The 13495-nt window shown below is 44.2% G+C and overlaps 1 protein-coding gene across 1 annotated transcript in view; it reads right to left on the bottom strand.

Annotated features, from left to right (window-relative positions):
• GLI2 (GLI family zinc finger 2) overlaps nucleotides 1–13495 on the bottom strand; it is a 200254-nt gene that overhangs the window by 10552 nt on the left and 176207 nt on the right. The window contains exons 9-10 of the mRNA XM_065413137.1: nucleotides 8016–8165; nucleotides 5679–5843 (exon numbers count right to left, since the gene is read on the bottom strand). Coding sequence (XP_065269209.1) covers nucleotides 5679–5843; nucleotides 8016–8165 — 315 coding nt within the window. The remainder of the gene's footprint in view (nucleotides 1–5678; nucleotides 5844–8015; nucleotides 8166–13495) is intronic.

Genomic DNA, 13495 nt, shown 5'->3' with positions numbered 1-13495 from the left:
AAGGCTGACAAAGGAGGTGCTGTCGTCATCATGAATAAATTGGAATATGACCAAGAGGCTGCTAGACAGCTCTCTAACACCACATTCTACAGGCCATTATCCTCTGATCCCACTGAGGATTACCTAAAGAAACTACACCATCTGCTAAAAAAACTCCCTGACAAAGCACAGGAACAAATCTGTACAGACACATGCCTAGAACCCCGACCAGGGACATTCTATTTGCTACCCAAGATCCATAAACCTGGAAATCCTGGACGCCCCATCATCTCAGGCATTGGCACCCTAACATCAGGCTTGTCTGGTTATGTGGACTCTCTCCTCAGACCCTACGCTACCAGCACTCCTAGCTATCTTCGAGATACTACCGACTTCCTGAGGAAACTAGAATCCATCGGTGATCTTCCAGAAAACACCATCCTGGCCACTATGGACGTAGAAGCCCTCTACACCAATATTCCACACACAGATGGACTACAAGCTATCAGGAACAGTATCCCCGATAATGTCACAGCTAACCTGGTGGCTGAACTCTGTGACTTTGTCCTCACCCACAACTATTTCACATTTGGGGACAATATATACCTTCAAGTCAGCGGCACTGCTATGGGTACCCGCATGGCCCCACAGTATGCCAACATTTTTATGGCTGACTTAGAACAACGCTTCCTTAGCTCTCGTCCCCTAACGCCCCTACTCTACTTGCGCTACATTGATGACATCTTCATCATCTGGACCCATGGAAAAGAAGCCCTTGAGGAATTCCACCATGATTTCAATAATTTCCATCCCACCATCAACCTCAGCCTAGATCAATCCACACAAGCGGTCCATTTCCTGGACACTACTGTGCTAATAAGCGATGGTCACATAAATACCACCCTGTACCGGAAACCTACTGACCGCTACACTTACCTACATGCCTCCAGCTTCCATCCAGGACACACCACACGATCCATTGTCTACAGCCAAGCTCTAAGATATAACCGCATTTGCTCCAATCCCTCAGATAGAGACAAGCACCTACAAGATCTCTATCAAGCATTCTTAAAACTACAATACCCACCTGCTGAAGTGAAAAAACAGATTGACAGAGCCAGACGAGTACCCAGAAGTCACCTCCTACAAGACAGGGCCAACAAAGAAAATAACAGAACACCACTAGCTGTCACCTTCAGCCCCCAACTAAAACCTCTCCAGCGCATCATCAGAGATCTACAACCTATCCTGAAAGATGATCCTTTACTCTCACAGATCTTGGGAGACAGACCTGTCCTCGCTTACAGACAACCCCCCAACCTAAAGCAAATACTCACCAGCAACCACACATCACTGAACAAAAACACTGACCCAGGAACCTATCCTTGTAACAAAGCCCGATGCCAACTCTGTCCACATATCTATTCAAGTGACACCATCATAGGGCCTAATCACATCAGCCATACCATCTGTGGCTCGTTCACCTGCACATCTACCAATGTGATATATGCCATCATGTGCCAGCAATGCCCCTCTGCCATGTACATTGGCCAAACCGGACAGTCTCTACGCAAAAGAATTAATGGACACAAATCTGACATCAGGAATCATAATACTCAAAAACCAGTGGGAGAACACTTTAACCTGTCTGGCCATTCTTTGACAGACCTGCGGGTGGCTATCTTAAAACAGAAAAACTTCAAAAACAGACTCCAACGAGAGACTGCTGAGCTGGAATTGATATGCAAACTAGACACAATCAACTCAGGGCTAAATAGGGATTGGGAATGGCTGAGCCATTACAAACATTGAATCTATCTCCCCTTGTAAGTATTTTCACACTTGCTTCTTATCAAACTGTCTGTACTGAGCCATCTTGATTATCACTTCAAAAGTTTTTTTCCTCTTACTTAATTGGCCTCTCAGAGTTGGTAAGACAACTCCCACCTGTTCATGCTCTCTGTATGTGTGTGTATATATATCTCCTCAATATATGGTTCACTCTATATGCATCCGAAGAAGTGGGTTGTAGCCCACGAAAGCTTATGCTCTAATAAATTTGTTAGTCTCTAAGGTGCCACAAGTACTCCTGTTATTTTTGCGGATACAGACTAACACGGCTGCTACTCTGAACTCTGAAATCTGTTATTGTGCAAAACAAACCACAGGCACGCAATACTTTTTAAGACAATGGCATTGTATTCCTGGAATCATGAATCATTGATCACTGCAGCAAAGCAAGTCTGAGGCCAGACTTTTGGAAACCGAAGTTAGCAAGTAGCTATCCTTTCTTTTTTTTAAAAAAACTTTGATTTATCCACTTTCCAATTCCAATGTGCACGAGCACCAAAGCTGTGAAAGCTAGTGCTGCTTTTGAAGGGTTGAATTGATCACAAGCACCACTTCAGCCTCACAACTGCTCTACGCACTTTTCCACTGTGACATTGGAATGGATCCATCTAAAGGAACAATACATAAATGGTTTTCTAACGTTAACCAAAAATGGCCATTTGTATTAGTTAGGTATCTATTTTCCAATTTGACCGAAGAGCACACGTAAAATTGCTGGGGGGAGAATTATTTAGTCAGTTAGTTAGTTTTGGGTAAAATCAAACCCAACAAAACCAGCCAACAAACAAAACTAAACCAGCACAATCACATGAACAGCACTAGAGATCTATTCTTGCAACAGACTTCCTGGCTGATCTTGGGTAAGTCACTTTAACTCTCTGTGCTTCAGTTTCCCCATCTGTAAAATGGGGAGATAAGTATCTACCTCACAGGGTGCTGTGGTGATTTAATGAATTAATGTTTGTAATGCTCACTTAGATTCTTGGATGGGGCAATATAGAAGTATTATTACTATTATTATAATCTGCATTAGGGAAAAGGGAATAGGAGATGATGACTTACAAAGGTCCTTTAGCCCTAATGTCGGGGAGTAGATAATAGCTCTGTTTGATATTGAATATTGAAATTTGGGATGTCTGGGATGCCTACAAAATATCTTAAGCATTGTTCAAACAGAGGTATCTGGTGTTTGGAATGCTCTGCTTTTGCCGGTTCAAGCCCGGCAAACAGTTCCAATATCTCCTTCCAAATCCTTCTCAAATACTTGAAAAGTTACATCTCTTCGGCTGGTGGAATCATCACAAGCCTTCTCAGAAACTCAGGGGCACTGGATTTCTAGAGTTCAACTGCATTTCAGCTCGAGTTGGGGAAAAATGTCTCTTTGGGTATGTCTACACTGCAATAGGGAGATATGATTGGAGCATGTGTAGACACGCCTGAGAAAGTTTTGATCTAGCTAGGTAGCAGCTGCTCGAGTGTGTACCCAGGGTCCTGGGCAGGTGGGGTTAGCCTGTGTAAGCTGCCTGTGTTGCCGCAGCTTCACTGCTATTTTTAGCATGTTAGCTCGATCAGAGCTAGTGCGTGTACGTCTACCTGAGCTGGGAATCACACCTCCCAGCTAGGGTGACCAGATGTCCCGATTTTATAGGGACAGTCCCGATTTTTGGGTCTTTTTCTCACAAAGGCACCTATTACCCCCCACTTCCTGTCCCGATTTTTGACACTTCCTATCTGGTCAGCCTACTCCCAGCTGTACTGTAGATGTAGCCTAATAGCTGCGGACTTGCGTCACCTTGAACTTTTCAGTGAGCCAGCAGGTTTGCACCACAGTGGGGTGATGGAGTTAAAGAACAATTTTCTGGAACAACACTAGACATCTCTTCCCTGGAAAATCCACAGCTAGATCAAAACTTTCTCAGGCGTCTCACCTACCCTGTGTCCTAATATCCTGGGACTGACACAGCTCCAAATACACTGCATACAAGTAGTGCGAGGGCTATCAGAGACCTATTGCAGCTCTGTGGATTGCTTGGTAAGCTGGATCCATTCAAACAAAATGCATTTTCATGCAGTCAGATGCCAAGTTATACATCCAGGTCCAAGGAATTCAGGCTATACCTACAGAAATGCGGGACTGCATCCTGGAAACCCATGACTCTGAGAAAGATCTAGAGGTCAAAGTGGACGAGCCACAAAGCACGAGCTCCCAATGCAATGCTGTGGCAAAAAGGGCTAAAGCAATTCTTGGATGTATAAACAGGGGAGTAGTGAGTAGGAGTTGATTTCACTTCTGTCCCCGGCAGTGGGGAGACCAATGCTGGAATACTGTGTCCAGTTTTAGTGTCCATATTTCTAAAAGGAGGTTGAAAAATTGGAGATGGGTGAAAAAGAACCACAAAAATTATTCAAGGGCTGGAGAAAATGCCTTACAGTGAGAGACTTAAAAAGTTCAATCTGTTTAGTTTATCCAAAAGAAGAGTGAGAGTGACTTGATTACAGCGTCTCCATACCTTCATGGGACGTAAATATCAGAAACTAATGGGCTCTTTAATGTAGGGGAGAAATGCATAACACGGACCAATGGCTGGAAGCTGAAGCCAGCCAAATTCAAATGGATCACAAATTTTTAACAGTGAGGGTGACTAACTATAGGAACAAACTACCAAGGGAACTGGGGGATTCTCCATCTCTTGTTGTATTCAAATCAAAACTGGATGTCTTTCTGGAGGATATGCTTTAGCCAACCACAAGTTACTGGGCTCACTATAGGGGTAGTGGGTGCAACTGAATGGCCTGTGATACACAGGAGGGCAGACTAGATGATCTAATAGTCCCTTCTGGCCTTCGAGTCTATGAATTTATAAGTCTCGAGCTGCCCAACCCTGGTACAAATCAGATTTGCAAGGGAGCAGCTCTAACTTACCCACCAGCTTATCACTGAGAGAGGTCAGCCTAGATATTTGGATTCAGATCTGAATACCTGGAAAGACGTTTGGATCTGGGTTGTTCATCTGGGTCCTTCTCTAGTTAAAATAGCTCAGAGAAGCATCCAAAACTTTGGAGTGCTTATTCCCATCTGAACCAAATCCGTGAAACCTTTTGAAGTTTGCTTATCACTGGGTAATATAGTATTGCTTTAAAATTCTGTCATCCATTGAAATTACTTTATTCCATTCTCCAATGATTCATATTTAACTGCTACAAATTAGGCTACAGACTTGTTCCTTCATGGTTGCAAACATTACTAGAACTCTAGAACACTGTTTTTTCCCCCTTCCCGTCGTCTGCTAATTAGTAGTAATATAATTGTTAATCTTCAGCCTTAGCCGTTTGCAGCAGACCATCAAATGCGTTACAATAAAGGCAATTTCCTGCATTCCCCAACTTCTAATAGTGGGTCTTAATTAGCCAGGGTTAACAAAGCATTGCATCACACTTTATCATTGTACATCAAAAGATGCAGGTGCGACTATTTCCAAAGCGTCAGGACCCAGGGTAGAAATCACACCACTATGAGTCTATGCTGCAATCATGTTAAAAAGCAAGGTACAAAAATGTAGGACCCTGTTTGGGCTATTAAAAATTATGAATTTGGAAAGCACCAGCTTTAATTTCAAAAGCCAATCAGAAAATTTGCATACTTCAGCATCTATTTATAGTTTCTAACATGGCTTTCATAAATATAAAGCTAATGCGGTCTGGCTCTGCACCAAATAAATCCAAGTAAAAAAAATAAAAGTCTTTCATTATGGTAAATTCCTTTTTACATGAGTCCAGCATGTCAATTGTATATTGTCAGCAAAAATTTTGTTAAAAATCCACAGCACTTGTGGTGAGGATGGGTTTACCTCATTGGAATGCGTCCTGTTCTGGTGCTTTGCTCTGTCCGAAGCGTTGGAAAAGGCTTTATTGCAGCCCTCATGTTCACAGACGTACGGCTTTTCTCCAGTGTGAGATCTCAGGTGTGTCTTTAAGTTCTCCAGTCGGGAATAGGCTTTGGCGCAACCCTCAAACTAAAATAAAAACACAATGGGAGCGATTCATCAACCACAGTGGTGGTTTTTGCCTCCTCATTTGCTTTCCATTTCTTTTCCCTTTTAAGGAGCCTGTGTTTTACAAACTAACATCCACTTTGTTGAGAGAGCTTTTCCTTCCTGGGCAGAGCAAAATTGTCAAAAGAGGTTTGTGATTTAGGGCTCCTCAAATTTTGGGTGCCCAACTCGTGATAGATACCTGACAAGAATCTGATTTTCAGGCAGGGCTGAGCTCCTGTTCTCTGAATATTAGGCTCCCCTTTAAGCTGTTTCAGGTCATGCATCCAAAAATGGAGGCCCCCCACAAATCAGTAGCTGCTTTTGAAAATCTTGACCAAGGTGTCTCCATTTCACTAGCTCCAAAGCTTGTGAGACAAGCCAGTTTTCTAAAAGAAAAGAGTTAAAATAGCAAACTTTGAAGTTTCCCTAATTACAGTATGGTTCCACTTTCTTGAGGGCTCTGAGGTCAGCCTGCCTGACATTACCATCTTAAAAACCAAGATCCTCAATCTTAATGGATTCTTGGATGGCACCACAGGCCAGGGGCCTGGAAAGAAAGCAACTTCCCAGAGAAAGAGCCACTCCAGAGACATCACCAGATTTTCAATGATGTAAGTCCCACCACCATCCAGTGCTGGCTGACTCTCCTTGTTTGTACTATGGAAGGATCTGAATTTCAAAAATGTCCACAGCTCCCATTTCAATCTCTGGGGCCCACAGGGGGCTCATTTTAATCAGTTTGCCTAACTGGAATTAGGAGGATCACTTCAGGCTGCCATTTATGAAAGTCTTGGCAATCAAAGGAGGCCCTTGTTCTGGAAAACCAAAAGTTAATTCATTGAATAGTTCAGTACCGTTCAGGAGAAACAGGAACTTTTGTTGGAACCTTTTTGCCTCTCTCGCCAGTCTAGAACACTGATCAAAATGAGCATAAAGAGCCATGAATCGTGGTGTTAATCTCTTATAGAAAAGAACATAGTAATGGCTCCAGACACTGTTGTCCGCCACAGTGTTTGCAACCATTCCTATACTATAGGAATGCTATAGTCCAATTTAATGATGGATGCGATTGTCAAGGTTAAGATGTATAACTGTTTAGATAAAACGAAGGACCACATTTGCACAGGTAATTCTGTTCTAATTAGGGTCTCACATTGTGCCCATTACCATAGTCTCTGAGTGCCTACCCTTCCTCTAGTACATTTCTGAGTGGTAAGCTTCCTCTAGTACATTTGTTTCATTCAGCACGTCATAACCATGAGTTAACAGAATATAATTACTTTTGTTCTCTCACCCTATGCATGTGACATCATATGTCATTTACAGGTGTTGAAAAATATCACTCAACTTACTGGAAATCACTGGTAAGTGAGCATCACTGAGGTGTTCTAGCAATACTGGCTATTGTCACAGTAATGCAGCTAATTAAGAGTGTTCCCACTGTGGCCCAATTTTCAAATAATGGCATCTGAACAGGACAGCCAAATCCTTGGGTACTCAAACCAGATGTTCCCACAGGTAAGCGCTGGTCTGCGAATGTGGATATCTTATACAGAAATTGGCTTCAAGGGAGCTACGCCGATTCACTCCACCAAGGAACTGGCCCAGCCTAGTCTTAATTTATGGGTGTAAATCACCAGATTACTTAATCTTCAGTGGGGGGGGAAATAGATTCCTAGGTGGAAAGCTGAACATGCAATACCATACCCTGTGAGATAGGAAAGGATTATCCTTATTTAACAGATAGGGAACTGGAGCCTAGAGATGCTAAGGGTCACATTTTTAAAGGTATTTAAGTACCTAACTCCCACCGATTTCAAAGGGAGCTAGGTGCCTAAATACATTTAAAAATCTGTCCCTAAGTGATTTGCCCAAGGTCATACAGGAAGTCTGTAGCAGAGCAGGGAGTTGAATCCAGGTCTCCCCAAATTCTGGACTAGCACCATAACCACTGGACCAACCTTCCTCTCCATTAACTTTAACGTCCCCAGGGGACAGCCTGCAAGGACTTAAAGCCCATTAGTGCTGAAAAATTGGATCTGAACTTGCCCAGAATGGGGGGGAGGGTTCATTCATAGAGCTTTGGTGTGACTCTCTAGTCTGTGTCCAGATATACATTCATGTGGACACGAGTCCCCCATACTGGCTCACCGTGCACTTGTGTGGCTTTTCTCCAGTGTGTCTTCGCATGTGCACCACCAACATGTACTGAGCCTTGAATGGCTTCTGCTCCCGAGTGCAGTCTTGCCAGCGGCAGACAAACTCCTTCTTCTCCCCGTGGATGTGATCGTTATTGATGTGCTAGCGTAAGAGAAAGAAAACCAGATCATGATTAGAACAGCTAAAGCCATCGCCGCATGTGTCACTCTGAAGTGCACCAACAAAACAACAGTTCCTCTCAACAGCAGTTGTGGTCTGATGTTACCGTGACATAAATAATGCTATGGAGCCATATGGGGCTCTTGTGCTGTGTCTATATTGTGGTTGGATGACAGGGCACAGAATATGATCCATTATACACAAGGGTAGGATGGTAATGCTGGTGTGTGATGGCTGCTGGCATGCAGAGACATACTGACCAATGTCTCACTGTTTCCTTGTACTCCTGTCTGAGTCCATCTGTTGTCTCTTGTCTTATACTTAGCTTGTAAACTCTTTGGGGAAGGGGCCATCTTTTCGTTCAGTGTTTGTACAGCACCACGATAAAACAAATAAACAACAATACTACTACTTCCTCAAGCACATACCTAGCTTTTTACCCATTCAAAGTGCTACTACCGCAATGGACCAGGCCCTCAGCTTGTGTCAACTGGGGATATGACCTATGCTCTGCAAAAGCAATGTGTACCCCTATTCTGGCCAGCTGCAGAAACGAACTGCACACTGAGGGTGGGGGAGGACTGGGAGTGTAAATGTACAACAACATGTGGACCACGCTCCATGATCCCTGAGCTCCCACCCAGAATGCTTCTCAGTGGGGGGGCCCGAACGTGACCCATTGACAGAGGAAGCAAAACATTCCTCTAAATTTTCATCTCACCATCAACCTCAGCCTGGACCAGTCCACACAAGAGATCCACTTCCTGGACACTACAGTGCTAATAAGCGATGGTCACATAAACACCACCCTATATCGGAAACCTACTGACCACTATACTTACCTACATGCCTCCAGCTTTCATCCAGAGCACATCACACGATCCATTGTCTACAGCCAAACTCTAAGATACAACCGCATTTGCTCCAATCCCTCAGACAGAGACAAACACCTACAAGATCTCTATCAAGCGTTCTTAAAACTACAATCCTGCTGAAGTGAAGAAACAGATTGACAGAGCCAGAAGAGTACCCAGAAGTCACCTACTACAGGACAGGCCCAACAAAGAAAGTAACAGAACGCCACTAGCCGTCACCTTCAGCTCCCAACTAAAACCTCTCCAGCGCATCATCAAGGATCTACAACCTATCCTGAAGGACGATCCCTCACTCTCACAGATCTTGGGAGACAGGCCAATCCTCGCTTACAGACAGCCCCCCAGCCTGAAGCAAATACTCACCAGCAACCACACACCACACAACAAAAACACTAACCCAGGAACCTATCCTTGCAACAAAGCCCGTTGCCAACTCTGTCCACATATCTATTCAAGGGACACCATCATAGGACCTAATCACATCAGCCACACCATCAGGGGCTCGTTCACCTGCACATCTATCAATGTGATATATGCCATCATGTGCCAGCAATGCCCCTCTGCCATGTACATTGGCCAACCGGACAGTCTCTACGCAAAAGAATACATGGACACAAATCAGACGTCAAGAATTATAACATTCAAAAACCAGTCGGAGAACACTTCAACCTCCCTGGACACTCAATTACAGACCTAAAAGTTGCAATTCTTCAACAAAAAAACTTCAAAAACAGACTCCAACGAGAAACTGCAGAACTGGAATTAATTTGCAAACTGGACACCATTAAATTAGGCTTGAATAAAGACTGGGAATGGATGGATCATTACACAAACTAAAAACTATTTCCCCATGCTAATTTCCCCCCTACTGTTACTCACACCTTCTTGTCAACTGTTTAAAATGGGCCACCCTGATTATCACCACAAAAGTTTTTTTTTCTCCTGCTGATAATAGCCTATCTTCAGTGATTAGTCTTGTTAGAATTGGTATGGCAACCCCCATTTTTTCATGTTCTATCTATCTATCTATCTATCTATCTATCTTCCTACTGTATTTTCCACTGGATGCATCTGATGAAGTGGGTTTTAACCCACGAAAGCTTATGCCCAAATAAATTTGTTAGTCTCTAAGGTGCCACAAGTACTCCTCGTTCTTTTCTCTAATCAGATGTTACTCCAACAAAAGAGAAAGGATTCCTAAGCAATCCCCGTTGCATACATTCCTATTTCTACTCAACTTAGGCTAGGTCTACCAGCGGGGGGGTCGACCTAAGATATGCAACTTCAGCTACGTGAATAGCGTAGCTGAAGTGGCGTATTTTAGGTCGACTTACCTGGCTGTGAGGACGGCGGCAAGTCGACCGCTGCCGCGCCGCCGTCGACTCCACTACCGCCTCTTGCCGCGGTGGATTTCCGGAGTCGACGGCAGAGCCATCAGGGATCGATTTTATCGCGTCTTCACTAGACGCGATAAGTCGATCCCCGATAGACCGATTGCTACCCGCCAATCCGGCGGGTAGTGAAGACGTGCCCTTAGATATGAAAAATGTCAGGGCAGCTGCGCAGTAGGGATGGGTAGCACCATTATATACTTAGTTTGTAATGCCTTGAGTGCGGGGCCTGGACTAGATGATCTATTGAGGTACCTTCGAGTCCTACATTTCTGTGTTTCTAATAGCAGAGTCACTGGCCAGCACAGAGTAGGACAGTTCAGGACAGACTTGGAAGAAAGGGATATGAACTGCTAGGAACGCTTTACTCCTCCTTAGAAGATAACCAGCATGCAACTTATAGCAGATTTCAGCACGGGCGCCTATGGGCCTGGCCGTGGCTCCCAGCCAATAAGCACCCCACTAGGCCTGTGATGAATCAGTTAGTGTGGAGGATGAACCCTTTTTATTATTATTTATGTTACTGTAATAAGCAAAGAACTCAACCAGGAGGCCTCACTGTGCTAGGTGTTGTACAAACACAGAGGAAGACACAGGAACAGTTTGCTGAGAGCTAGGTAATAATCCTGACATGCTGTTCATTGGGGACTTGATGGAGGAGGGAGAGCAATGGCGCCTTATGCCATTTTACCCTTGTGGCACAAGGCCGGAATAAGTTCTTGCACTTTGATTTACATTTGTTGCCAGCATAGGCCAGTCAGATGCCTCATAGCCGCAATGGAAACAGCAACTAGCACACCTGTGATTGCTGCTGGCTGGCTTGCCGTGTACCTGATCTTACACTAAGCTCACCTGCCTATAATTCAACTAAATTAGAACTGATGAGACATATCAGATGGAAGGCACGTGAGCTGACACCACATGACCTATAGAGTCGAACACATGACAGTTGCTAAAATGGAAAAAAAAAAACCCCATGATGGCTTTGTTCCACTTCGCTGAACTGCGGGTAGTTTAGCAAATTATATTCTTTAATATACATGCTGTGATATATACAAAACCATGACATTATGTTACCCTTTAAGAAACGCTGCATGTGTACAGATTTGTCCATTTCCAGGCAACTGCTCCTTCCTCACCCTGTTCTCAACAGTAGGAATTTCATGCTTTTTAAAAGGGATTTTACTACCATCAGGGCAAAGCCATACACAGAGACCATGGCTTCTTCAGTTGGTGTAGGCCAGGGTAGTGCCACTGTAATCAGCTGAGGATCTGACCTCCCCCCCCCCATATCCTGAATCTCAGACTAACAGCAAACAAGAGACATTTAAAAAGAAATCCCAAATCGAATTAAAGTCTATGAAAGAGCAAAACATAAAAGCACTGCTTAGTGTTGGACCCGAGCACCCTCTGGTTTTTGGAAGCAGTTGGTTCTTGTCTCTGGAATGGTCCAAACCAACATTCCAGCTCCAAATCCCTCTCCAAATTATGCAGCTGTGACCCCTTTTTATAGTGCTGGTAAAGGGTAAAAAAAAATACAATTCAGTGCCAGAACGGATGCCGGCTCTAAAACATCCACCTGCTGTCAAAAGCTTAACTGCTGGCAGGATATGACAACATCTGTAAAGTATGTGCTAAGGAGAACTCCATAGCCCCAATTACTGCGAATTACTCAGTTCCATAAAAGCCTTCACCCCTGTGCTGAAAACTCGGCAGCAAAGTGGAGCCTTGCTCTTACCTGGTGCAAGTCTAGATTCATATTTTACAAGGATAGGGAAGATCAATCTCTGAAGACAATAAAACAAATCAGAGAACAGTTCTGCAGCTGTATTGTTACATGTATAGACTAAGAGCCTTATTTCTCTCTGAACGGAATCTAGCTGCCAAAACCATGGCCCCTCCCCTCTCCCCCACTCCTATGACTTCAATAAAATACATCAACAGGAAGTCCTAAAATAAAACACTTGGGGTTTTGTTTTTTAGATTCAGCGTTTTTTCAGCCATCCCCCACCCCTCCCAAGGTCAGGCATGCAGATCCTGCCTTCGCTTGCCACTGAGATCAGTGGATTTGATGGTCTGTGAGACGTAGCAGCATGGGGAAACAAATGCTCATTAAAACAGAGTAACTTGCCCGCTCAGTCACAGCAAGGTATGGCTGCCTGGGCAGAAAGAGAATTTAGCAACCTTGAGAATAAACTCAGGGTTTTGTTCATGCCAATCACAGAGCATGTTAAACTATGGACTAAAAGTGCAATAGGCTAAAACACTGCAGCTTGCTCACATTGAAAAACATGCATGCTGTACGTGGTATAATACAGAATAGAGGGTGACTAGCCCTCTGAAGATGTATAAGGGCCTTAACACCACCATTGTTCCAAAATCTCAGTCTTTGTGGCACTGAGACACCCGGAGATCGGTGTGGTAGAAATGGCAATGGACAGATCATGCTCAAGGGCATGTTGTATAGTGGGAGGAATGGGGTGACGATGAGCCAAAATAACAGGAGGCTGCAGCATTCAGAATTGGCTTAGGTTTCCTCTAGGGTTTGAAGCTGAAATTTAAGATTAATCAGGTCTAAGATTCTGATTTTGTGGCCCTAAACTCTTGCAAATTGTTTTCCTAGAACTTCAGCCCAGGTGGCAGAAGTATGGTGAGATCAGTTCTTCCGGTGAGATCTCTGGAGGCACTGGGCCACCTGCAGACCAGACCTGAATGATAGGCCACTAGGCCCCAGTTGTTCTGAAAATCTGACCTGGAATTAAAACTATGGAGGGGCAGGATTAGGGGATTTTACTCAGCTTGCCCTTCCTGCCCAATTTAGCTTTGAAGTGTTAGTTTCGGCTTCTCTCTGCTGATGAGTGAAACATTCAAAGCAGGGAGCAATGGAGTTGCCGCAAAATTGTGTGTACTCTGGCGCCACCCCACACAGATGCTGCTCACACAAGCACGTTGGCTCACTGTGTGCTAACTAGCCCTTACAGGCCCAGGTACTTCCATCTGTGCATGCAAACATGTATTTCCATGCACAGTGGGAAGCCATCCTTTG

The sequence above is a fragment of the Emys orbicularis genome, chromosome 11 (genome assembly GCF_028017835.1).
Source record: "Emys orbicularis isolate rEmyOrb1 chromosome 11, rEmyOrb1.hap1, whole genome shotgun sequence".
Taxonomy (NCBI): domain Eukaryota; kingdom Metazoa; phylum Chordata; order Testudines; family Emydidae; genus Emys; species Emys orbicularis.
The sequence above is the reverse complement of the archived record's forward strand: the minus strand, read 5'-3'. Positions and strand labels throughout refer to the sequence as shown.